General features: G+C 44.7%; 1 protein-coding gene across 1 annotated transcript in view; it reads right to left on the bottom strand.

Moving 5' to 3' along the window:
• Positions 1 to 24,784, bottom strand: part of LOC309545414 (beta-1,4-galactosyltransferase 3-like) — a 169,839-nt gene that overhangs the window by 96,059 nt on the left and 48,996 nt on the right. Inside the window, exon 2 of the mRNA XM_082244600.1 lies at positions 11,621 to 12,039. Within this exon, the coding sequence (XP_082100726.1) occupies positions 11,621 to 11,858 (238 nt within the window). The 5' untranslated portion in view covers positions 11,859 to 12,039. The remainder of the gene's footprint in view (positions 1 to 11,620; positions 12,040 to 24,784) is intronic.

Raw genomic sequence — 24,784 nt, 5'->3', positions numbered from 1 at the left:
AGTCACTTTGCTCGGGGGGCCCCTGGAAACCAGCTTACCTTAGAGAGGTTGGGAAATCCTTCTCTCAGCCCCATAGGCCCCTCTTATGTGTATGTCACCCTGTGTCTATGAGGGACACAGGGTGACTAAGGAAATGTTGGACCGGTACCTAATGGACACTAAGAATATGGTTTTGATTACTTCAAACGGGACAGTAATATTTATCAACCATATATCTCAAAAAAATATATGAAGACTATTCCTGGCCTGTTTGATTGTGAACATGTTCATTGAAAGAGCGAATCACATTGGCCTCTGTTCTATGTTCTTCAATGTAAGATATGGACAGTCTGGTCCTGGTGGCCTCCTGCTATTGTCTGTGTATTAAGGTGTGATGCGTCTTCTGTTAAGCCTGTCTGTTGAATTGTTAATTCTTAATGAACTCCCATGGTTCTCTCCAGATGGCTAGATAATTTGTTCAGGTTTATGCAATTTCTATACACAATTTCATCTGCATATGATAATGTAATCAGGCACCTGACCTGGTGTGGTAATTTGATCAGGAGGGGGATGTTTCCCTGTGCTGTCTATATTGTGTGTGAGACTGTTCAATAAATTTGTAGGTGGTTCCAGCCCTTTACAAGCTAACTTCCGTCTAGTTTTGTATGGGGGCGCTGTAATATCTGATACCGATGTTCAAGACTGGAGGAAGCCTTATACTGATTGAAGCCCAAAAAACACAGTGTGGGTCACGGTTCCATTACAGACTCAACTATCCATAAGCTAGGTATCTCCTCAATCCCGGGCCCACTTACTCCAATTATGGGCAATCCAGAATTTCTGCAGTGTCTATTGTCGACTAGGTTCCTACGATGGCCCCCTTCACCGATTAAACAAGCACTTACATCTACGGGGCTCCAATCATTTAATATAATAGCAATCGCAGAATGTAACTACCCGGGTCGTTGGCTACATTACTTTCAGCTCCAGCACTTTAATACAAAATTATCAAACAAGGGTTCACTACATAGGGATCTAACTCCATTGGAATCCCTTTGTACTAGGCTTTCAGAAAATTCCCACATTATTTCTAATTGGGCCAAGAGATCACCATAGAAGACGAAGAAGTCATCCTTCCTAACCTTTAAATCAAGTTTTTCAACATATATACAAGAGAAGAACTATAAAATATGAACCAGGTGGTATAGATGCCCTGTGAGGCTCCATAGAATGTCCTAAACTATCCTAAAAACCGCGTGCACATAATCACGTATATCTATATGATTATGCGTAGCCAAGCCGCCCTGCCGCAGTAAATCTGCGTGGAGCGGTCGGCAAGTGGTTAAACAGTATACACACTTATTTTTAGGCCTCATGCACAGTGGACATTTTTAGCGTCTAGACGTTTTTTTTTTTTTTCTGAAGCCAGTAAAATCCTCAGCATGTTATCCTATGTGTCCATGCACACACAGACTGTTATCAGCATTTTTGGGCAGGGGCGTTTTCTGCCTGGGAAAAAAACCTCAGAACTAGTGGGTTTTTAAGATGTGTTTTTCAGCTGTAAAACCGCTCTAACTCTGAAAAAAGCCTAAAAACTTTCAAAAACGCCAAAAAAACGCAGCTATTTGGCGTTTATCAAAGTTTTTGAGCCATAAGCTTTTGTGGGAATATACTTTTGCTAAAAAAAAGAAGCTAAAAAAACGCTACAGCTGAAAAAAGCTAAAAAAACGCTGAAAAACTCCTTAGGCCCCATTTCATCAATTTAGTCATGTCAAAATGGATGAAATATTCGTCCGTTTTTTGTTTTTTTTTCATCCACTACCAATGGAAAAACGGATGACAAAACGGATGACAAAACGGATGACAAAACGGATGACAAAACGGATGACAAAACGGATGACAAAACGGATGACAAAACGGATGACAAAACGGATGACAAAACGGATGACAAAACGGATGAAAAAACGGATGAAAAAACGGATGAAAAAACGGATGACAAACGGATGACAAACGGATGACAAACGGACCATTTGTCAGTTTACATCCATTTTTCATCCATTAAAAAAAAAAAAAAAACGGATATTGACGGAAGCGGATGTAAACGGATGATCATCCGTTGTCATCTGTTTTTCCATAGGAATGCATTGATGTCCGTTTTTCATCCGTCAATGGATGCATGAAAAATGGACAAACGGTCCGTATGTGTGAAAGGGGCCTTATACGGCTACAGCTTTCTACTGACGTTTTGATAACGTCCAGGGTGCATGAGGCCTAAAAGGCAGCACCGTTGTAAGAAAGGGAAAGGTATACATTTTGTAACTACGTATTTCAGACATCTCAAGTCTCCCGCAAGTTGCGGGAGTCTCCTGCATTTCACCCTGCACTCGCGGACACGCAGGGCGATATCCTGGCAGGGCTGAGGGCTGCACTGTCATAGGCGAGCTCAGCTGTCACGACTGAGATCGGAGCCGATGTTTCCCACGTATTACCGGCTCACAGGCGGAGTGATATCAAGTGCACTCCGCCTGTGGGAGGAGGAGTCATACAGAGGAAGCATGCGGCTCTGCCCTCTACTGCAGCCGCGTGCTTCCTCTGTATGACTCCTCCTTTCACAGGCGGAGTGCACTTGATATCACTCCGCCTGTGAGCTGGTACTAATAGCGGCTCCATTCTCACAGTCTTGACAGCTGAGCTTTGACACTGCCGCCCTCAGCCCTGCCGGGATATCCACCGAAACCGGCGTACCACAGGGACCGGCGTACCACAGAGCCCGGCACGCCACAGAGCCCGGCACGCCACAGAGACCGGCATAGTCTGCAAAATAAGTAGAAAAGGTATGTGCATTAGCGTGTGTAAATTGTTGCAATGTGTTTTTTTATGAATACCTAGCTAGGGGCTTTGGTGAAATATCAGCAGGGGGAATCTGCGCCATACAGGGTGATTAGGGTGTGCCCAGGCACAACCGGCACACCCCCTGCGCACGCCTATGATTAAGATAGGTTTATGATTAATGATTTCTCTGTATCCACAATGTGTATTTTTTGCTTTTTTCCCCCCGTCTCTTCGAACTGGCTTCAACATCCCACTTGTGTGTTTTTGAATTATCTTAATTGCAATCAAGAATATACCCCCCCCCTATTTGATAGAGCCGTTTCGTATCTATACAAGGCCCCATCATGCGGGCTTTCCGATCCAGTCAGCCTGTCAGTTTTTCAGGCGGACCTGAACGAATGCTCCATGCAGCCCTATGGAGCGGCGGATGTCAGCGGAGACACCCGCTGCTATACGATCCTGTCCGTGAAATCCGGATGGATGGAAATCCTATTTTACTTCCGTCTGGAGAACGGGATCGGATGAAAACGGACAGGTGGTCAGTTCTCATCCGATCTCCCCATAGAGGAGAGCAGGGCTCTGACTCCCTGTCTCTGCACACAGAGCGGAGAAGGAGCTGTCATCCGCCTGGTCAGCGGGGATCAGCGGATCGATCCGCGCTGAGCAAAACGGACTCTGTCGGGCGCACCGCCCGTGTGAAAGGAGCCCAAGTCTGTTTCTTTTTTTATATTTTTGTATGCTATGAGTAAGGCTACGGCCGAAACGCGTTAGTATTTTGCCATGTTGTACACTGCCGTCATGCTGGAATAAATCGCATCGTGTGACGGCTTTTCTTGCTACCTGGAAGCAATTACATGCATCTGGACGTTGCAGCCTAAGCACCAACACTCAGTTCCATAGTCATTACATTATGCGGAAGAGCGAGAGCGAGTCTGTATCTGTTCTGACAGGGGCTATAACCCTCCCTTAGTCTATGCAAAACGGGAAAAAAAAAGTTTTGCCTGTAGTTCTACTTTATGGCTGTCAGGAGATCGACTTCAATGAAGTGAGATAACAACCCTCAGGCTAGTCACAGTCCACCATTCAAGGGGGGTGCTGAACCTCGGCTCGCCACCAGAAGCATAAAAGAAGAAAAATGGTCACACACCACCACCACCACAACACCACCACCACACCACAACACAACAACCACAACACAACAACCACAACACAACAACCACCACAACCACCACCACACCACAACAACCACCACACCACAACAACCACCACACCACCACAACCACAACACCACCACCACACCACAACAACCACCACACCACCACAACCACAACACCACCACAACCACAACACCACCACCACACCACAACAACCACCACAACCACACCACAACAACCACCACACCACCACAACCACAACACCACCACCACCACACCACCACACCATGGAATCCAATGAAGAAAAGTTCCTTTATTCACCACCACCACAACCACACCACACCACCATGGAATCCAATGAAGAAAAGTTCCTTTATTCACATAAGTGGTACAAGGTACAGAAGGACAGTAGACGCGTTTCACAGGACTGCTACGTGCTTGACGCCCCCAGCGATTCGCATATGGCAGTGTGAACTGCCTGAAAGGCGAGTGCGATGCGGGAACCCATAGTGGATTCCCAGGGTTCCCGCATTGCATATGTGTGAACCGGGACTAAAAGGCAAAAGTTTTTTTTTCTAGTGTTGGATGGAGTGAAGAGGGTTTAGAACGCTTGTCAGTTTTTATTGCGGTTTGAAGATTCACCCTATTTATGCTGTTTACCATTATCATTGAAAGTAAAAGAAAATCCCTAATTTTGGGTTGTCCTCCGAAATTAAGAGAGGAAAACTTCCAACGGGGACATTAGTCCTGGTGACCTGGGGGGCTCCCAAAGGGATTCCCTTAATTTGCAGAGATTTCCTCTCACTTCCTGTTTGGCTATGGGACAGGAAGTAAAGGGGCCAGGAAGTAAAGGGGCCAGGAAGTAAAGGGGACAGGAAGTAAAGGGGACAGGAAGTAAAGGGGACAGGAAGTAAAGAGAAATCTCCGCAATAGGACACAGATGGCACAAAAAAAAAAAAAAAAGTGACGGGCTACAACCCTTCCTTTCTCTATGCAAAACGGAAAAAAAATGTTGCTTATAGTTCTACTTTATGGCTGTCAGGAGATCGACTTCTACAAACTCAGATGGAGAGCAACTGAGCATGTGCAGAGCAGAGAGAGACAATGTATTACTGGATTTTAAACCGTATACACGCTTATTTTTAGGCCTCATGCACAATGGCCGTTTTTGGTGTCAGACATTTTTTTCTGCAGCCAGTAAACTCCCCAGCATGTTATCCTATGTGTCCATGCACACACATAGGCTGTTGTCAACAGTTTTTAGCAGGGGTGTTTTTTAGCTTGGAAAAAACTCAGAACTAGTGGGTTTTGAGAGGAGTTTTTTAGCTGTAAAAATGCTCTAACTCTGTTAACCACTTAAGCCCCGGAGGATTTGGCTGCTAAAAGACCAGGGTTTTTTTTGCGATTCGGCACTGCGTGACTTTAACGGACAATTGCGCGGTCGGGCAACGCTGTACCTAAACAAATTTGACGTCCTTTTTTTCCCACAAACAGAGCTTTCTTTTGGTGGTATTCGATCACCTGTGCGATTTTTTGATCATGCGCTATAAACAAAAAAAGAGCGACAATTTTGCAAAAATAACAATATTTTTCACTTTTTTTTTTATATGAAATTCCCCCAAAAAAAAAAAAAAAAGTAAAAATCAAAATTTTTTTAACATTTTCGGCCAATTTGTTTTATGCTACATATGTTTGGTAAAAAAAAAAAAAAAAAAAAAAAAAAAAAAAAAAAAAAAAAAAAAAAAAAAAAAAAAAATCGCAAAAAGCGTATTTTGATTGGTTTGCGCAAAAGTTATCGCGTTTACTAACAAAAGGGAAAGATTGTCATTTTTGGTGTTTTTTTTTTTTTTAAAGCGTAATGGTGGCGATCTGCGTTTTTTTTGCGGTACTGCGACGGACAGATCGGACCCTTGACTGACATTTTTGACACTTTTGGGGGTACCAGTGACATTACTGCAGTAATCAGTGCTATACATATGCACTGTTACTGTAAAAATGACACTGGCAGGGAAGGGGTTAACTGTATTGGAGAGGGAGGGGTTAAGTGTGTCCTAGGGGCGTGATTCTAACTGTAAAGGGACATGGCTATTGGTGTAAAAACAGAGATCAACGGTTCTACATAGTAGAACCGTCTGATCTTCATTTTTACACAGGGGAGAATGACAGGCGGCTTGTTTACATAAGCCGCCTGACTTTCTCCCTTCACCGGAGCGATCGTGAGTGACCGGCGGACGATCGGGTCCGCTGGTCACATGCACTGACTTGTCAGTGAACGAGCCGGGGCGGGCGCGCGTCCGCCCGCCCGCAATTGGCTCACAAGTCAGTGACAGGCGAGTGACGTACCCCTACGTCACTCTGCCTGGCCGGGGCTGACCACCGCAGTATTTGGTCGTGCGGCGGTCGGCAACCGGTTAAAAGCTTAAAAATGCTGAAAAACGCAAATAAAAACGCCGAAAAACGTGGCTATTCTGCATTTATCAATGTTTTTGAGCCATAACCTTTTGTGGGAGTATAGTTTTTGCAAAAAAAAAAAAAAAAAAGGCAGCTAAAAAAAGCTTCAGGTGAAAAAAGTGAAAAAAAAAAAAAAATGCTGAAAAACGCTTTCTACAGCTTTCTACTGACGCTTTGGTAACCTCCAGTGTGCATGAGGCCTTACGTTGATAAATGCAGAATAGCCGCGTTTTTCAGTGTTTCTTGGCGTTTTTCAGCTTTTATCAGTTATGGGCCATACACACTATAAGATTTTCTGAAGACTTTTTCCTTCAGACTTACCAAAACCATATAATATGAGGTCAAACCTAAACACTCAATTTGTATGCAATCTGGCAGGCCCTTGCACTGCATAGAAAAGGTAAATCTGAAGGAAAAAAAAGTCTTCAGAAAATCTTAGTGTGTATGGCCCATTAGAGACTCATGCACACGGGACGTTTTTACAGACGTTTTTTTCTGCAGCCAGTAAACGCCCCAGCATGTTATCCTAGGTGTCCATGCACACACAGGCTGTTAGCAATATTTAGCAGAGGCATTTTCTGGCTGGAAAAAACCCAGAACAAAATGGGGTTTTGAGAGGAGTTTTTCAGCTGTAAAAACACTAACTCTGATAAAAGCTTAAAAATGCTGAAAAACGCCAAGAGACGCTGAAAAACGCGGCTATTTGGCTTTTATCAACGTTTTTGAGCCCAAAGCTTTTGTGGGAGTATAGTTTTGCTAAGAAAAAAAATAAATAAAAAAAAATAAAAAAAAAAAATAAAAAAATTAAAAAGCTAAAAACGCTACAGCTGAAAAAAAAAATCTAAAAAAAAAAAAAAAAAAAAAAAAAGCTTTTGCAAAAAAGCTGAAAAACTCCTTCTACAGCTTTCTAGTGACGTTTTGGTAACGTCCAGTGTGCATGAGGCCTTAATGTTTTATCTATACCTGCAAAAGGGGCCAACCAGGAGTGATTAACCACTTGCCTACCGGGCACTTTCACACCCTTCCTGCCCAGGCCAATTTTCAGCGCTCTCACATTTTGAATGACAATTGCGCGGTCATGCTACACTGTACCCAAATGAAATTTTTACCATTTTTTTTCACACAAATAAAGCTTTCTTTTGGTGGTATTTAATCACCTCTGGGTTTTTTATTTCTTACAAAAAAAAAAGAAAAAAAGACAGAAAATTTTGAATTTCTTATTTTCTGTGAGTAAATTTTGAAAATAAATAATTTTTTCTCGTTCACTGATGTGCACTGATGAGGCGGCACTGATAAGTGCCGCCTCATCAGTGCCCATCAGTGCAGCCTATCAGTGCGGCATATTAGTACCTCCTCATCAGTGCCACCTCATCAGTTCCCATAAGTGCCACCTCATCAGTGCCCATCAGTGCAGCCTATGGGAACTGATGAGGTGGCACTGATGAGGAGGTACTAATATGCCGCACTGATAGGCGGCACTGATGAGCACTGATAGGTGGCACTAATAGGAACTAAGAGGTGGCACTGATGGGCAGCACTGATGGACACTGATGGGCAGCCACATCAGTGCCCACACTCAGTGCCCATAGTGCTGCCAGTCAGTGCCCATCAGTGCCTAGATGAGCAGACACTGAGAGGGCACTGACTGGCAGCACTATGGGCACTGATGGCTGGCACTGTGGGCAGTTAGGGCACTTTATTTCACCCTTGTGTAATCAGGGCACTGGTGATCAGTGCCCTGATTACATTTCCCTGTGTCCCCTATGAGGAAGAGCCGCTGATCGGCTCTCCTCGCCTCACACACTGACAGTGTGAGCCGAGGAGAGCCAAATAACGGCACTTCCTCATTTACATGTGACCGGCTGTGATTGGACACAGCCGATCACGTGGGTAAAAAGTTATGTCATTGACTCTTTACCGAGATCGGGATCGCGCCGTGTCCGAGCAACACAGCGCGGTCATGATCGCCGCTCCGCTCGCCCCCGGGGGCGCGCGAGAGAGGCTGTTCTGGTGCACCGTCATATGACGGCGTCCCAGGATAATAGGTACACCGATCCGCTATCATTTGACGGCGGGCGGGTAGTAACTGGTTAAGCAGGACTTTATTTTCTGACCTAAAGTTCCACCTAAAATGTTCAGGACAAGCTCTCGGAATGTTTCCATGTTCTTGGTCCAAGCAGTACTGGACTAACTGCACTTACCCTTTGCTGACATTACAGAGAGGCAGTCAATGCTCTCCTGTATAATCTGTCTTCCCTCTGACCTTTCCCCACCCAGCATCCTCCGTCTGCAGGGAACGATGGTGTCAGGTGTGACCTTTAGGTATCACGGGCCTGAAATTCTCCCGGTCTGGGGGGGGGCGAGATGCTGTCAGAACCTTATACACAGTACACTGTGTTGTTTTAATTGCTATGTTTGCTCAGGGGGAAGCCTACCTAATAAACAGGTCTGTACTAGGCTTTACTATTCATCTCACGTAAAAGAAAGAAAAGGAACTTCAACCTATAGCAGTGAAAAAAAACACACCAGCTGCACCCCTAAAGCTAAATTCAAGGCCTTGAAAAAGTATTCATACCCCTTGAAATTTTCCACATTTTGTCATGTTACAACCAAAAACGTAAATGTAGGTTATTGGGATTTTATGCGATAGACCGACAGCCAAAAACGTAAATGTATTTTATTGGGATTTTATGTGATAGACCGACACAAAGTGGCAATAATTGTGAAGTGGAAGGAAAATGATAAATGATTTTCAAATTTTTTTTACAAATAAATATATGAAGAGTGTGGCGTGCATTTGTTTTCACCTCCCTGAGTCAATACTTTGTAGAACTGCCTTTTACTGCCAATTACAGCTCAAGTCTTTTTGGGGATGTCTCTACCAGCTTTGCACATCTAAAGAGGGACATGTTTGCCCATTCTTCTTTGCAAAATAGCTCAAGCTCTGTCAGATTGGATGGAGAGAATCTGTGATAAGCAAATTTCAAGTCTTGCCACAGATTCTCAATTGGATTTAGGTCGGGACTTTGACTGGGCAATCTAACACATGAATATGCTTTGATGTAAACCATTCCATTGTAGCTCTGGCTGTATGTTTAGGGTCGTTGTCCTGCTGGAAGGTGAACCTCCGCCCCAGCCTCAAGTCTTTTGTAGACTCTAACAGGTTTTCTTCTAAGATTGCCCTGTATTTGGCTCCATCCATCTTCCCATCAACTCTGAGCAGCTTCCCTGTCCCTGCTGAAGAAAAACACCACCACAACATGGTGCTACCACCACCATATTTCAAATCTCAAATCCATTGTCAGGTAAACAGCTCCCACATACTGTATGTATTTTATCTGTGTAGTTAGTAGTCTGGCTGGGATTCAGCTTCCACAGAAGACCCCACAAGGCAGTGTCTTTAAACTAAAGTAAACTAGGTCAGGAGACCTTCAGACCCATTGCCCACTTACAGGAATCATCATCTTTGCTCTGACGCTACTCTTTCCCTCCCCTTACAGATGATCATATTTTGGATTATAGAAGCCATCTCCAAATTTTTTATTATGGAGGAACCTTAAAATAGCTTTCAGGTCTCGCAGAACCCCTACTAATATTTACTTTATCTACAGCTCACAGTAGATTAGTCTGGTGGTCAGTGTAATGCCCCCATTTTATTAGTGGTCAATGTGAAGAATGCCCCTTGCATTGGAGGTCAGTGGGTAGAATGCACTTTACATTGGTGGTCAGTGGATAGAATGGTCCTTACATTGGTGGTCAGTGGGAAGAATGGTCCTTACATTGGTGGTCAGTGGGAAGAATGGTCCTTACATTGGTGGTCAGTGGGAAGAATGCTCCTTACATTGGAGGTCAGTGGGAAGAATGCTCCTTACATTGGAGGTCAGTGGGAAGAATTCTCCTTACATTGGAGGTCAGTGGGAAGAATGGTCCTTACATTGGAGGTCAGTGTGAAGAATAGTCCTTACATTGGTGGTCAGTGTGAAGAATAGTCCTTACATTGGTGGTCAGTGTGAAGAATAGTCCTTACATTGGTGATCAGTATGAAGAATGTTCCTTACATTGGGGATCAGTGGGAAGAATTCTCCTTACATTGGGGATCAGTGGGAAGAATTCTCCTTACATTGGTGGTCAGTGGGAAGAACGTTCCTTACATTGGTGGTCAGTGGGAAGAACGTTCCTTACATTAGTGGTCAGTGGGAAGAACGTTCCGCTTATCAATAGCTAAAAAGATCAGTGGTGTGTGTCAGTGGTTGCATATCTGAGAGGCAGAAACTTCATTCTACTTAAAGAACCTCTAGCAAACACCGGAGGAATCTTGAAGATCCACAGAACCCTTTGTAAGAATGGCCATACTAAAGAATAGGGAGGGGGGAAAGTATTTCTGCATCCCAGCTCTGGACCTCTATGGCACCCTGTATCTACTGAATGTATATGGGTTGCACAAAGTTCAGAGGTGAGTACCCATATGAAGGATTCAAAGCCTGAAACAACGTTACAGGCCATCTCCACTGTGTAGAGTCCGGATACGATTTTCAAGGTTAGACAGAGCTTACACCTATCCAAATGCACTGCTTTTATGGTGGCTGATTGCGGAGTTGATTGAAGACAAAGTAATATAATAAATAAGTCCGCTAAGGGTGAATTATCCATAAAGGTAAAAAAAGAGGTCCACCAGCACAGGGCATGAGTAAAAAAATCAGAGGACACATGGTGTGGGGTGGAGTTATAGAGGGGATGCCAAGGAGGTGTGTCCTCAAAAGCTTTCCAGTGTCCAATCAACTAAAAGCATCACCCTATAACCCAAGGTCTATGAATACTCAACCAGTACCCTGTACTTTACAATCAGGATGGTATTTTAACCAGTTAGGAACCTTGGACCTAAAAAATACACCCTTAAAAAAACGAAGCACCTTTTGCGAACTTTGCACGTTTTTTTTTTTTTTTTCTTAGTAATAAATGTATCAAGTTTATCCCCTTGTTAATATAGAACTATGGGCTCCCATTGAAAAAATATCAAGCTGCAAAGCTTCAGTGATGAACAGGCTATGCAGTGTGGTAGGGGTGTCTGGCTCACAGCACTGGCTAAACAGAATAACAAATTGCCTATTAAGCAGGATTGCTTCTCTATATACGTTTTAACATGCCAAAACAAAAAAACATTGTTGTATAGTTACTTGAGTTATCCCCTGAAGCTTTTCACGTACCGAGAATAGGGGATCTTACAGGACAGTAGAGGGTCCTCACAGCCTCGGGGTCGGGTGTGAAGGAACTCAGGTTGGTGTACACGTCTTGCGTTCTGGAATAGTCCCAGGTGGGGCTGGACCCGAATATCCCCTGGAAGACGCTGGAGGCTCCACGGCGGTACAGCAACAAAACAAAAAGCAGCTGTGAGAAGACCAAACACAAGAGGAAATATGGCTTTTCTGTCCGTGCCAGGAACATTGTCCAGCCTTGGTCATGCACAGACTCTGCCAGATCATGTGAACAGGATACAGAGGGCTTGGGAGGGTTCAGTCCTGGGCAGGAATCCAGGGAGACGGGCAGGCATCCTCATGTGTCTGTGTTCACACAGTGGGGCACAACGTTCTGGAGAGGTCACTGCGGGACATTCCTTCTCGCATGTCTGAAAAACAGGAGAAGCAGAGACATAATTGAGAAAAAAAATTACATTTACCAATTCAATTAGCAAAACTGCATCTATATCCTCTGCCTAAATGCTCTGCTCTGCTGGAGGCCTCTGCTTCTTCCTCTAGCTAAAGCCTCGTACACACGCAACGAATTTCCGCCGACCGGTCGTCCCGTCTTTTGTCCAGAGTGGTGTCTGTTGGTTGGAATGTGCTCTAGACTGCACACGAATTTTCCCGCACGACAGAATTCTATTTTAGAAGTGATGTCATGTGTTGGATTGCTTTCTTTGTGTTCCTTCATCTCTGAGCATGCCTAGTCTTACTCATAAGATTTTTCCCCGTCGAAATCTGTACTAATGAGCCGAAAATCGGACGTTTGATGGTCCACAAAAATTATATAGCCTACACACCAGGATTTTTTCGGCCGAAAAGTCGGAGTCGGTTGTTGGAAGCACCATACTAACAAGCCGAAAATCGGCAGATCGGTCGTTGGACGAAATTTCCCGGCCGAATTTCTACTCGTGTGTACGGGGCTTAACTCTCCTCTCCTGAAATGTTCTGCACTGCTGAAGGGCTGTTCCCCTTCCTCTAACTCTCTTTTCCTGAAATACTTTGCTTCTTCCTCTATCCAACTCTCCTCTCCTGAAATGTTCTGCACTGCTGGAGGACTCTGCTCCTTCCTCTAACGCTCCTCTTCTGAAATAATCTACACTGTTGGATGACTCTGTTCCTTCCTCCATCGCACAGGTGTCAAACACAAGACCCGTAGGCCAAATGCAGCCCCCCAGGCCTTTTTATGTGGTCCACGCACCTCTCCTGCAGCTGCGGCACCTCCCTTGTCTCAGTAGTCGGCAGCAGAGAGGACAGAACTCCTTTGCCAGATCCTGCACTCCTCTGTGCAGCTGCAAAAAGGCTCGTCTTTGTCTGCCCCCCACCCTCCCCCCTTTCTCAGCAGTCCGCAGCAGAGAGGAGAGCAGAACTCCTCCTACAGATCCTGCACCTCTCTGTGAAGCCACACCACCACCTGGCCTCTGCCTCCCCTGGTCTCAGCACTGGGCAGACTCTGGAAGCTGACTCCAGCCCTCCTCTAGAACCTGCATTTCTTCTTCCCAGATCCACCCCCCCCCCATCTTCTTCCTGGCAGCAGCACAAGGTAAGGGTGTGCATTTGATGTAAGAAAGGGTGGGTGACTTGACTTCTGATGGTGGGGGGGGGGCTCTTGACATCTCATGTAAGGGTATAAGGGGGTGTGTAGTGCTCTGGACATCTAATCTTAGATATAACCGGCCCTCTGAGGGCAACCATAATGCTGATGCAGCCCACAATTAAACTGAATTTGACACCCCTCCTCTAACTCTCCTTTCCTGAAATGCTCTGCTGGAGGACTCTGCTCCTTACTCTATCAAACTCTCCTCTTCTGAAATACTTTGCACTGATGGGGACTCTGCTATGACTTCCTCAAGAAGAAGCAGCCTCTGTCTGCTACTAACCCTACATTAGAGCATTTTGCCTTGTGATGGCAAAAAAACGAACAGACTTTCCTTGATGGATCAACTGATGTATACAAAAAGGTGGCACCTTCATCCATTATCCCTCTTATCTGCTATGGAGGACTACTACGCTCTGATGTCAAAGTTTGATAAATTGAAAAGAACTTTCCTTGATGAAACCATCGATGTATAGAAGGTGGCACTTTCATATTTGAATATCTCTACAATTGGCCTCAACACCAAGTGAGATATTTGAGCCCATGTAGAGGTGCATCACATATATAGAAGGTTCTCAGGAAGGGGCTGCCCGGCCAAAAATCTGAGCGTTCGGGGGAGAACAGCCTAAAGCCCCGTACACACGTACCGATTGTCAGCCGAACGATCGGCCGTCTTTTGTCCGGTGCTGTCGTGTTGGTTGAAAAGTACTCAAGACTGCACACGAATTTTGTCGGCCAACAACAACCAACTTCAGAAGTGATGTCATGTGATGGTTAACTTTCCGTGTGTTTTTTCTTCTCTGAGCATGCCCAGTCTTGCTCATCTGGCTTTTGTTGGCCGAAATCTGTACTGACTGACGAACAATCGGCCGTTCTGGTGTTGGCCAACAAAAATTTTATAGCATGCAGACCAGATTCTGTTCGGCCGAAAAGTCGCAGTCGGTTGTCGGAAGCATCATACTAACAAGCCGACAATTGGCCGATCAGACGTTGGCCGAATATTTACGGCCGACAATCGGTACGTGTGTACGGGCCTTTAGTCAGGAAGGTGACCAAGAGCCAGTTGGTCACTTTGACAGAGCTCCAGCGTTTCTCTGTGGAGAGAGGAGAACTTTCCAGAAGAACAACCATTTCTGCAGCACTCCACCAGGCCTGTATGGTAGAGTGGTCAGAGGGAAGTCACTCCTCAGTAAAAGACACGACAGCCTGCCTGGAGTTTGCCAAAATGCACCTGAAGGACTCTCAGACCATGAGAAACAAAATTCTCTGGTCTGATAAAACAAAGATTAATAGCTTTGGTCTGAATGGCAAGCGCCATGTCTGGAGGAAACCAGGCACCGCTCATCACCTGGCCAATACCATCCCTACAGTGAAGCATGGTGGTGGCAGCATGGGGATATTTTTTAGTGACAGGAACTAGGAGACTAGTCAGGATCGAGGGAAAGATGAATGCAGCAATAAACAGAGACATCCTTAATAAAAAAAACCTGCTCCAGAGCGCTCTGGACCTCAGACTGGGGGGGGTTCATCTTCCAACAGGACAACGACCCTAAGCACACAGCCAAGATAACAAAAGGAGTGGCTACGGGACAACTCTGTGAATGTCCTTGAGTGGTCCAGCCAGAGCCCAGACATGAACATCGCTGGAGAGATCTGAAAATGGCTGTGCACCGACACTCCCCATCCAACCTGATGGAGTTTGGGAGGTCCTGCAAAGAAGAATGGGAGAAACTGCCCAAAAATAGGTGTGCCAGGCTTGTAGCATCATACTCAAAAAGACTTGAGGCTGTAATTGGTGCCAAAGGGGCTTCAACAAAGTACTGTATTAAGCAAAGGCTGTGAATACTTATGTACATATGATTATTTTATTTTTTTTTTATTTTTAATAAATTTGCAAAGATTTCAAACAAAGTTCTTTCACATTGCCATTATGGGGTATGGTTTGTAGAATTTTGAGGAAAATAATGAATTGAATCCATTTTGGAATAAGGCTGTAACATAACAAAATGTGGAAAATGTGAAGTGCTATGAATACTTTCCAGATGCACTGCATATCACCTGTAAAATACCCAATGTTAACTTCCTTACAACAAGAAATCATCTAGAGCTACGTTTTGACGATGACCATTATACATAGGTTTAAATATAGCGCACATACAAAAGCAGTGGATTGGTTTACCTTTTCTATTTATTTTCCAAAATTAATAAAAAAATAAAAAAAATAAAAAAATGCAATTTTCATTCATTATAAAAATTGTATAGATCGTTCAGGTTGGCATAACCTGGTAAATCTATTAAGAAATTGAACAGAGCTTGTACAATCAGGCTGTAATGCACGTAGGGAAGTTTAGATTTTCCAACAGCTACTGCATGCAAGGCCCTAACCCAGGAGTGTCAAACTCAATTTCATTGAGGGCCACGTTACCATTATGGTTGCCCTGAAAGGGCCTGGTTGTATTTGCAAGTCTAAATACATTTATTCAGAGCTTTTTTTCTCTCAAAGAGGTGCAAGAACTCAATCTACCCCCCCCCCCCAACATAGAAGGGTGGGTGTGGCCAAATTGAACTGGAGAGGCTCTTAAAAAGAGGCAATAAATACCAGAAGTGTGTTTTGCGTGGTGTTTAGGGGGGGCCCTATGCACAGAGTTCAGGGTGCGCCACGTACATAGTGCAGAATTTAGGGCGCGCCACGTACATAGTGCAGGATTCAGGGCGCGCCACGTACATAGTGCAGGATTCAGGGCACGATACGTACATGGTGCAGAATTCAGGGCGCCACGTACATAGTGCAGAATTCAGGGCGCGATACGTACATAGTGCAGAATTCAGGGCGCGCTACATACATAGTGCAGAATTCAGGGCGCGCTACGTACATAGTGCAGAATTCAGGGCGCGCTACGTACATAGTGCAGAATTCAGGGCGCGCTACGTACATAGTGCAGAATTCAGGGCGCGATACCTACATAGTGCAGAATTCAGGGCGCGATACCTACATAGTGCAGAATTCAGGGCGCGATACCTACATAGTGCAGAATTCAGGGCGCCACGTACATAGTGCAGAATTCAGGGCGCCACGTACATAGTGCAGAATTCAGGGCGCCGCACATACATAGTGCAGAATTTAGAGCGCCACGTACATAGTGCAGAATTCAGGGCGCGATACGTACATAGTGCAGAATTCAGGGCGCGCAACATACATAGTGCAGAATTCAGGGCGCGCCACATACATAGTGCAGAATTCAGGGCGCGCCACATACATAGTGCAGAATTCAGGGCGCGCCACATACATAGTGCAGAATTCAGGGCGCGCCACATACATAGTGCAGAATTCAGGGCGCGTCACATACATAGTGCAGAATTCAGGGCGCGCTAAATACATAGTGCAGGGCGCGCCACATACATAGTGCAGAATTCAGGGCGCGCCACATACATAGTGCAGAATTCAGGGCGCGCCACATACATAGTGCAGGGCGCGCCACATACATAGTGCAGAATTCAGTGCGCGCTACATACATAGTGCAGAATTCAGGGCGCGCTACATACATAGTGCAGAATTCAGGGCACGCTACATACATAGTGCAGAATTCAGGGCGCGCTACGTACATAGTGCAGAATTCAGGGCGCGCTACGTACATAGTGCAGAATTCAGGGCGCGCTACGTACATAGTGCAGAATTCAGGGCGCGCTACGTACATAGTGCAGAATTCAGGGCGCCACGTACATAGTGCAGAATTCAGGGCGCCACGTACATAGTGCAGAATTCAGGGCGCCCCACATACATAGTGCAGAATTCAGGGCACCCCACATACATAGTGCAGAATTCAGGGCACCCCACATACATAGTGCAGAATTCAGGGCGCGATACGTACATAGTGCAGAATTCAGGGCGCGATACGTACATAGTGCAGAATTCAGGGCGCGATACGTACATAGTGCAGAATTCAGGGCGCGATACGTACATAGTGCAGAATTCAGGGCGCGCCACGTACATAGTGCAGAATTCAGGGTGCGCAACATACATAGTGCAGAATTCAGGGCGCGCCACATACATAGTGCAGAATTTAGGGCGCGCCACATACATAGTGCAGAATTCAGGGCGCGCCACATACATAGTGCAGAATTCAGGGCGCGCCACATACATAGTGCAGAATTCAGGGCGCGCTAAATACATAGTGCAGGGCGCGCCACATACATAGTGCAGAATTCAGGGCGCGCTACATACATAGTGCAGAATTCAGGGTGCGCTACATACATAGTGCAGAATTCAGGGTGCGCTACATACATAGTGCAGAATTCAGGGCGCGCTACGTACATAGTGCAGAATTCAGGGCGCCACGTACATAGTGCAGAATTCAGGGCGCCCCACATACATAGTGCAGAATTCAGGGCACCCCACATACATAGTGCAGAATTCAGGGCACCCCACATACATAGTGCAGAATTCAGGGCACCCCACATACATAGTGCAGAATTCAGGGCACGCCACGTACATAGTGCAGAATTCAGGGTGGGCAACATACATAGTGCAGAATTCAGGGCGCGCCACATACATAGTGCAGAATTTAGGGCGCGCCACATACATAGTGCAGAATTTAGGGCGCGCCACATACATAGTGCAGAATTCAGGGCGCGCCACATACATAGTGCAGAATTCAGGGCGCGCCACATACATAGTGCAGAATTCAGGGCGCGCCACATACATAGTGCAGAATTCAGGGCGCACTCACCATTTCTCACCATCTTGGAGTCCTTCAGGTGTTTTTTTTAGCAAACTCCATGCGGGCTTTCATGTGTCTTACACTGAGGAGAGGCTTCCGTCGGGCCACTCTGCCATAAAGCCCCGACTGGTGGAGGGCTGCAGTGATGGTTGACTTTCTACAACTTTCTCCCATCTCCTGACTGCATCTCTGGAGCTCAGCCACAGTGATCTTTGGGTTCTTCTTTACCTCTCTCACCAAGGCTCTTCTCCCCCGATAGCTCAGTTTGGCCGGACGGCCAGCTCTAGGAAGGGTTCTGGTCATCCCAAACGTCTTCCATTTGAGGATTATGGAGGCCACTGTGCTCTTAGGAACCTTAAGTGCAGCAGAAATCTTTTTGTAACCTTGGCCAGATCTGTGCCTTGCCACAATTCTGTCTCTGAGCTCTTCAGGCAGTTCCTTTGACCTCATGATTCTCATTTGCTCTGACATGCATTGTGATCTGGAAGGTCTTATATAGACAGGTGTGTGGCTTTCCTAATCAAGTCCAATCAGTATAATCAAACACAGCTGGACTCAAATGAAGGTGTAGAACCATCTCAAGGATGATCAGAAGAAATGGAAAGCACCTGAGTTAAATATATGAGTGTCACAGCAAAGGGTCTGAATACTTAGGACCATGTGATATTTCAGTTTTTCTTTTTTAATAAATCTGCAACAATGTCAACAATTCTGTGTTTTTCTGTCAGTATGGGGTGCTATGTGTACATTCATGAGGAAGAAGAATGAACTTAAATGATTTTAGCAAATGGCTGCAATATAACAAAGAGTGAAAAATTTAAGGGGGTCTGAATACTTTCCGTACCCACTGTACATAGAAGCAAATGAAAAAAAAAAAAAAATCAATAAAATCGGCGCTCAATCAATCCCAATAAAACTGATAAATAACAAGCATAAACACATAAATGCAAGATAATAATCATCAATGATATCAAATAAATAAATATATATTTAGTGATGTGGTAAAAGTGCATGGGTGCAAAAGTGCATATAGCTGAACCACAATAATAGCAACAAAGGAAAGGAACAGTAATAAGCCAAGTCACTATAAAAAAGGAAGTGACAGTGAACTAAGGTGCAAAGTGATGGTAACTGATCAGATCAAAGAAACTATGGTCTGATAAAAATTAAGTGATGCACATCAGCACTTTCTTTATGAACTTTTTTTGATTGTCCACGAACTCATGAACTGTTTATGATTATTCACTTCCCTATAAAGTGTTTTATCTTTATATGGTTTTATACCCCTGCTTTTTTTGTCTTTTGGGGTATCCCGCTTCATAATATTTTATATATAATTTCCAGTCACTATTCACTCATTACACAGTTCTATCGGTTCTTACTGTGTTATTTCCATCACTTAATTTTTATCAGACCATAGTTTCTTTGATCTGATCAGTTACCATCACTTTGCACCTTAGTTCACTGTCACTTCCTTTTTTATAGTGACTTGGCTTATTACTGTTCCTTTCCTTTGTTGCTATTGTGATTCAGCTATATGCACTTTTGCACCCGTGCACTTTTACCACATCGCTAAATATATATTTATTTGATATCATTGATGATTATTATCTTGCATTTATGTGTTTATTTATGCTGGTTATTGATTGAGCGCTGATTTTATTGATTTTTTTCATAAAAAACTGTTTAACCAATCCTGGACCGGAAGGATTTGCCCCCTTATTGAACAGGCCATTTTTTGCGATTTGGCACTTCAATACTTTAACGGAAAATTGCACGGTCATGCGACACTGTAGCGAAATAAAATTGATGTCCTTTTTCCCCCACAAATAGAGTTTTCTTTTGGTAGTATTTGATCACCTGTGCGATTTTTATTTTTTGCACTATAAACCAAAAAAAAAAAAAAAGGGGACAACTGATAAAAAAAACAATATTTTTCACATTCTGCTATATAAGTGCCGGTTCACACTAGAGCGACCTGTGAGGCGACCTGGTCGCCTCACAGGTCGCCGCAGGTCGCCTCCCATAGGGAAGCTGCGGACCCGTTCTAATAGGAGCGACACAAGTTGCTCCGACCTAGAAAAAGGGTCCGGAGCTTCTTTGGGGCGACCGCCATAGACTTCAATGTTATGAAGTCCGTAGCGGCCGCTCCGAGGTCGCGGCGCGCTGCTCGCACCGCGACCTCGGAGGTCGCGGTGCGAAGTAGCGTCGCTGCAATGTGAACCGGCGCTTAAACATTCCCAAAAAAAAAAAATTAAAATCTACATTTTTCATCCTTTTAGGCCAATACGTATTCTGCTACATATTTTTGGTGAAAAACAAACAAAAAATAAAAAATAAATAATAAGCATATTTTGATTTGCGCAAAAGTTAGTCTACAAACTAGGGGAAAGATATAATTTTTATTTATTTTTTACTAGTAATGGCGGCAATCTGCGATTTTTAGCGGGACTGCAACATTGTGGCGGACAGATCGGACCCCTAACTGACATTTTTGACACTTTTGGAGGGACCAGTGACATTACTACAGTAATCAGTGCTAAAAATATGCACTGTTGCTGTAATAATGACACTGGCAGGGAAGGGGTTAACCTAGGGATGATCAAAGGGTTAAGTGTGAGCCTAGGGGGTGTTTTCTAACTGTATGGGGGAGGGGCTTGTGAAATAACCACAGAGACATGTGATCCCATAAGAAGGATCACAGGCACACTGTGATAATTTCAGAGAAAAGAACGGTCGGCTGTGTTTACAACAACTGCCCATCCTTTTCTCCAAGGCCTCTTACACACAATACTCCTGTTTGAGCATCTCCTTTTTCAGCCGTAAATTTCAGGAGTATTTGTCTTATTGAAATGCACGCATTTGCGTGCATTTTCACGCATATGCCTTCTCGCAATTTCATGTCTTTTTGCGCAAATGTATTCTCGGGTTTTTGTAAAAATATGCAAATTAGCATTTTTCAGATCAACAGTATGTTTATGTGCGTTAATTTGTGCGCAATCGCGCATATTTGGCGTGAATTACTGTCCAAAAATGCTGATTTTTCCATTTTGTTCTTACTGAAGAATGCACATGCTGATTTACGCGCCTCTGTGCATAGGCACATTACAATGAATGGGCTGTATTTTAGGTCAGAAAGAAAAAGCGGTATTGAGCTTTAAGCTGCAGTGCGCAAGAGGCCTAAAACTGCGGCGGGCGGTCGGCAAGTGGTTAAAAACTGATGCGCAAATACCACGTGACATTAAAAAAATGGCAAAACCCACCAATTTATTCCTTAGGGCCACATGTTTGGGGTTTCTAACCCTAAAGCTACATTCACATGTGGGCGTAGCGGACCGGAAATCATTGTAAATCTTGAGGCGCCAGGGCGATGCCCGCGATTTGCAATGGCACCCCAAATGCTGTGCGATGTTGCCGCGATTTCTAACATCGCGCAAACAGAATTGCACAAAAGGAGCTCTTGTACCTTTTTTGAGCGTCGTGCATCCCGCGATTCTGTTTGCGCGATGTTACTGCGATTCGGCAGGCGGAAATCGCGGCAACATCGCACAGCGTTTGGGGTGCCATTGCAAATCACGGGCATCAAACAGGCGCCCTGTGATTTGCAATGATTTCCAGATCGCGGGCAGAATCGTGGCGATTCTGCCCGTGATCCGCTACGCCCACATGTGAGCGTAGCCTAATTTTCTAGCAAAAAAAAAGAAGAAAACTGATTTATTCATGTAAACAAAGAGACAGAAAAACGTCTGGTCTTCAAGTGGTTAAATGAAGTCCCAAGCCACAATAAAATCGGAGATCCAAATCGCACTGATCTGTGGTTTTGAAATCGCGCTAAAGTAGAGCGACTTCAAAGCCGCACTGGTGCGAACCCAGGATAATAGATGTCCCTAGAGGGGACGTCATAAAAGCTCAACTGGCTGCCAGTGCAAGGTAACACTTTGGTTGGTGGAAAAGCATCTGAGTATGGAGACGGAGTCCGGAGGTACCCCCCCCCCCCCCCCCAGGAACTGCAACCAAAAAACACAGCAACGCTCGCCGCAACGCTCACCGCACTCCAACCCATCAATGCTTTACTCAACAAACATACACAGCCTCAAATTCTGATACACTTTGAGAAGGTGGTAGAGTTACATCAGCAGGAAAGATGCCAAGCTACACAGGTCCAATAAACCCATGACCTCTATTGTAAGCTGATGGTGAAGTGTTTGTATAAAGGGACACATCCCAGTGTGCGTTGCTTATTCAAGCTTTATCTGTCGTTACAGGATCAACGCTTTTTAACGTATTCAATTCCTCTGTACAAACTACAAACAAATGGAAAGGCCACGTCAATTTATATGGTAACGGCTTCCTACGTGCAATCCATTTCCCTATTGTTGCCAGTACCAGGATAGGGTCACCCAGCTCCCAGGATTCAGAATCGTGCCCCCCCCCCCCCATTGCTAATACATGCCGTAGAATGGGTGTACCACCCTGCGTTTATTCTTTGTACCCTTGCTTCGGCAGCAGCACCTCCTGCCCACCCCTTGTCCCAGCACTGACTGCTGCATTTGACTGCTTTGTGTGCCTGGCATCCATGTGCACAAGCCCTAAGAAGTTCAAGTGCTCACCTTGTGTTCACATTGCATTAATTTGCAATGTGTGCTTGTATAAATCCGTGTTCTTATTAGGCTTTCTTTAGCCAGGTTGTTTTTGGAGGTTTCTTGCAGAGCTTGCTCCCCCCACCTACCAATCCTATTCTATGTGAGCCTGGGATTAGACATGTGCGGTTAGTTTTGAATCTAAATTTGGACAAATTTTTCGTTATCTGGAAATTCGAATTTTCGAATGATAAGAGTAACAAATTTAAACAAATCTGAAATAACGAAACAATTTTGGAAGAAATTTGAAATTAAAAATCGGTTTCTAATTTGTTTTTGAATCGAATTCCAATTTCCGAATAGAAATGAAAGGAAGAGAAAAAACTAGAATAGAGATGAAAGGAATAGAAAAAATAGAATAGCAATGAAAGGAATAGAAAAAAATAGAATAGAAAGGAATAGAAAATAGAATAGAAAAAATAGAATAGAAATGAAAGGAAAAGAAAGAACAGAATAGAGATGAAAGGAATAGAAAAAATAGAATAGCAATGAAAGGAATAGAAAAAAATAGAAAAAATAGAATAGAAATGAAAGGAATAGAAAATAGAATAGAAACAATAGAATAGAAATGAAAGGAATAGAAAATAGAATAGAAAAAATAGAAATGAAAGGAATAGAAAAAATAGCATAGAAAATAAAGGGATAGAACAGCATAGAAAATAAAGGAATAGAACAGCATAGAAAATAAAGGAATAGAACAGCATAGAAAATAAAGGGATAGAGCCACTGCCTATCACACCATCAAGCCAAGTACACACGGACGGAATGCCAGACAACATCAGTCGGTTCAATAAAAAATGGCCGCCATTTGGCCCGTGCCAGAACCCGGCCATTCCACATGCGTGAAAAAAAAAAAAAACTGTCTCCTAACTTTTTTTAGCTGGTTCTTAGATTCCAAGCAAATTTGTAGCATTTTTTTCTTTTTTCAAAAATGTAGCATTTTAATAGGATTAAAAATGGCAAGGGTATCAGTAGAAACTCACTAGACCGATATAAATAGAAGGCTCATCTATGTGGAGTGAGTGTCCCGATGAGGAAGATGGAGGAGACGCCAATCCAGATCACACAATGCCGAGGATCAGGAAGAGAAGCCGGCAGTATCCTTGTCTTTCTGGGTGGATCGGGTGGACTAGGGTTGCCACCTCATCCCTTTAAACCAGGGGTGGGGAACCTTTTTTCTGCCAAGGGCCATTTGGGTATTTATAAAATCATTCGGGGGCCGTACAAAATTATCAACTTAAAAATGTGCCTGTTATATTTGGTCAAAAATGTAATTAACTCACCCCTAATGTGATAGCTGCAACTGCTTCTCTTTGGTGAGGTGTGTGATGTTAGCTGGTATTGATGATGTTGCTACTCGCAACTGGTTTTCCAGGTTTGCATCGGTCAGTCTGGAGTCTGGTCAGTCGACTTTGTGGTGGTAAGTTTTGAAAAGAACTGCTGGCGGGTAATGCTGGTGGGTATAGCTGGCTGGTACTGCTGGTGGGTACAGCTGGCTGGTACTGCTGGTGGGTACAGCTGGCTGGTACTGCTGGTGGGTACTGCTGGTGGGTACAGCTGGCTGGTACTGCTGGTGGGTACAGCTGGCTGGTACTGCTGGTGGGTACAGCTGGCTGGTACTGCTGGTGGGTACAGCTGGCTGGTACTGCTGGCTTGTAATGTGCTGTGGGTACTGCTGGCTCAGGCTGGTACTGCTGGCTTGAACTGTGCTGTGGGTACTGCTGGCTCAGGCTGGTACTGCTGGCTTGAACTGTGCTGTGGGTAGTGCTGGCTGGTACTGCTGGTTCAGGCTGGTACTGCTGTGGGTAATGCTGTTTCAGGCTGGTACTGTGCTGTAGGTATTGCCTTGGGTACTTCTGGCTCAGGCTGGTACTGCTGGATGGTACTGTGCTGTGGGTACTGCTGGCTGGTACTGCTGGCTATGGCTGGTACTGTGCTGTAGGTACTGCTGGCTGGTACTGTTGTGGGTACTGCTGACTCTGGCTTATACTGCTGTGAGTACTGCTGGCTCTGGCTGGTACTGCTGTGAGTACTTCTGGCTGGTACTGCTGGCTCTGGCTGGTACTGCTGTGTGTGCTGCTGGCAGGAAAAGCTGCCTAGCAGTGGCGCCGCGCTTGAGGCAGAGGCAATGTTTCCTGGATTGGTCACAGGCGGAGTGCATTTGACTCACTCAGAC

The sequence above is a fragment of the Pelophylax lessonae genome (assembly GCF_965119305.1).
Source record: "Pelophylax lessonae genome assembly, chromosome: 2".
NCBI classification, from domain to species: Eukaryota; Metazoa; Chordata; class Amphibia; order Anura; family Ranidae; genus Pelophylax; species Pelophylax lessonae.
This window is presented reverse-complemented; position numbering and strand designations above follow the sequence as displayed.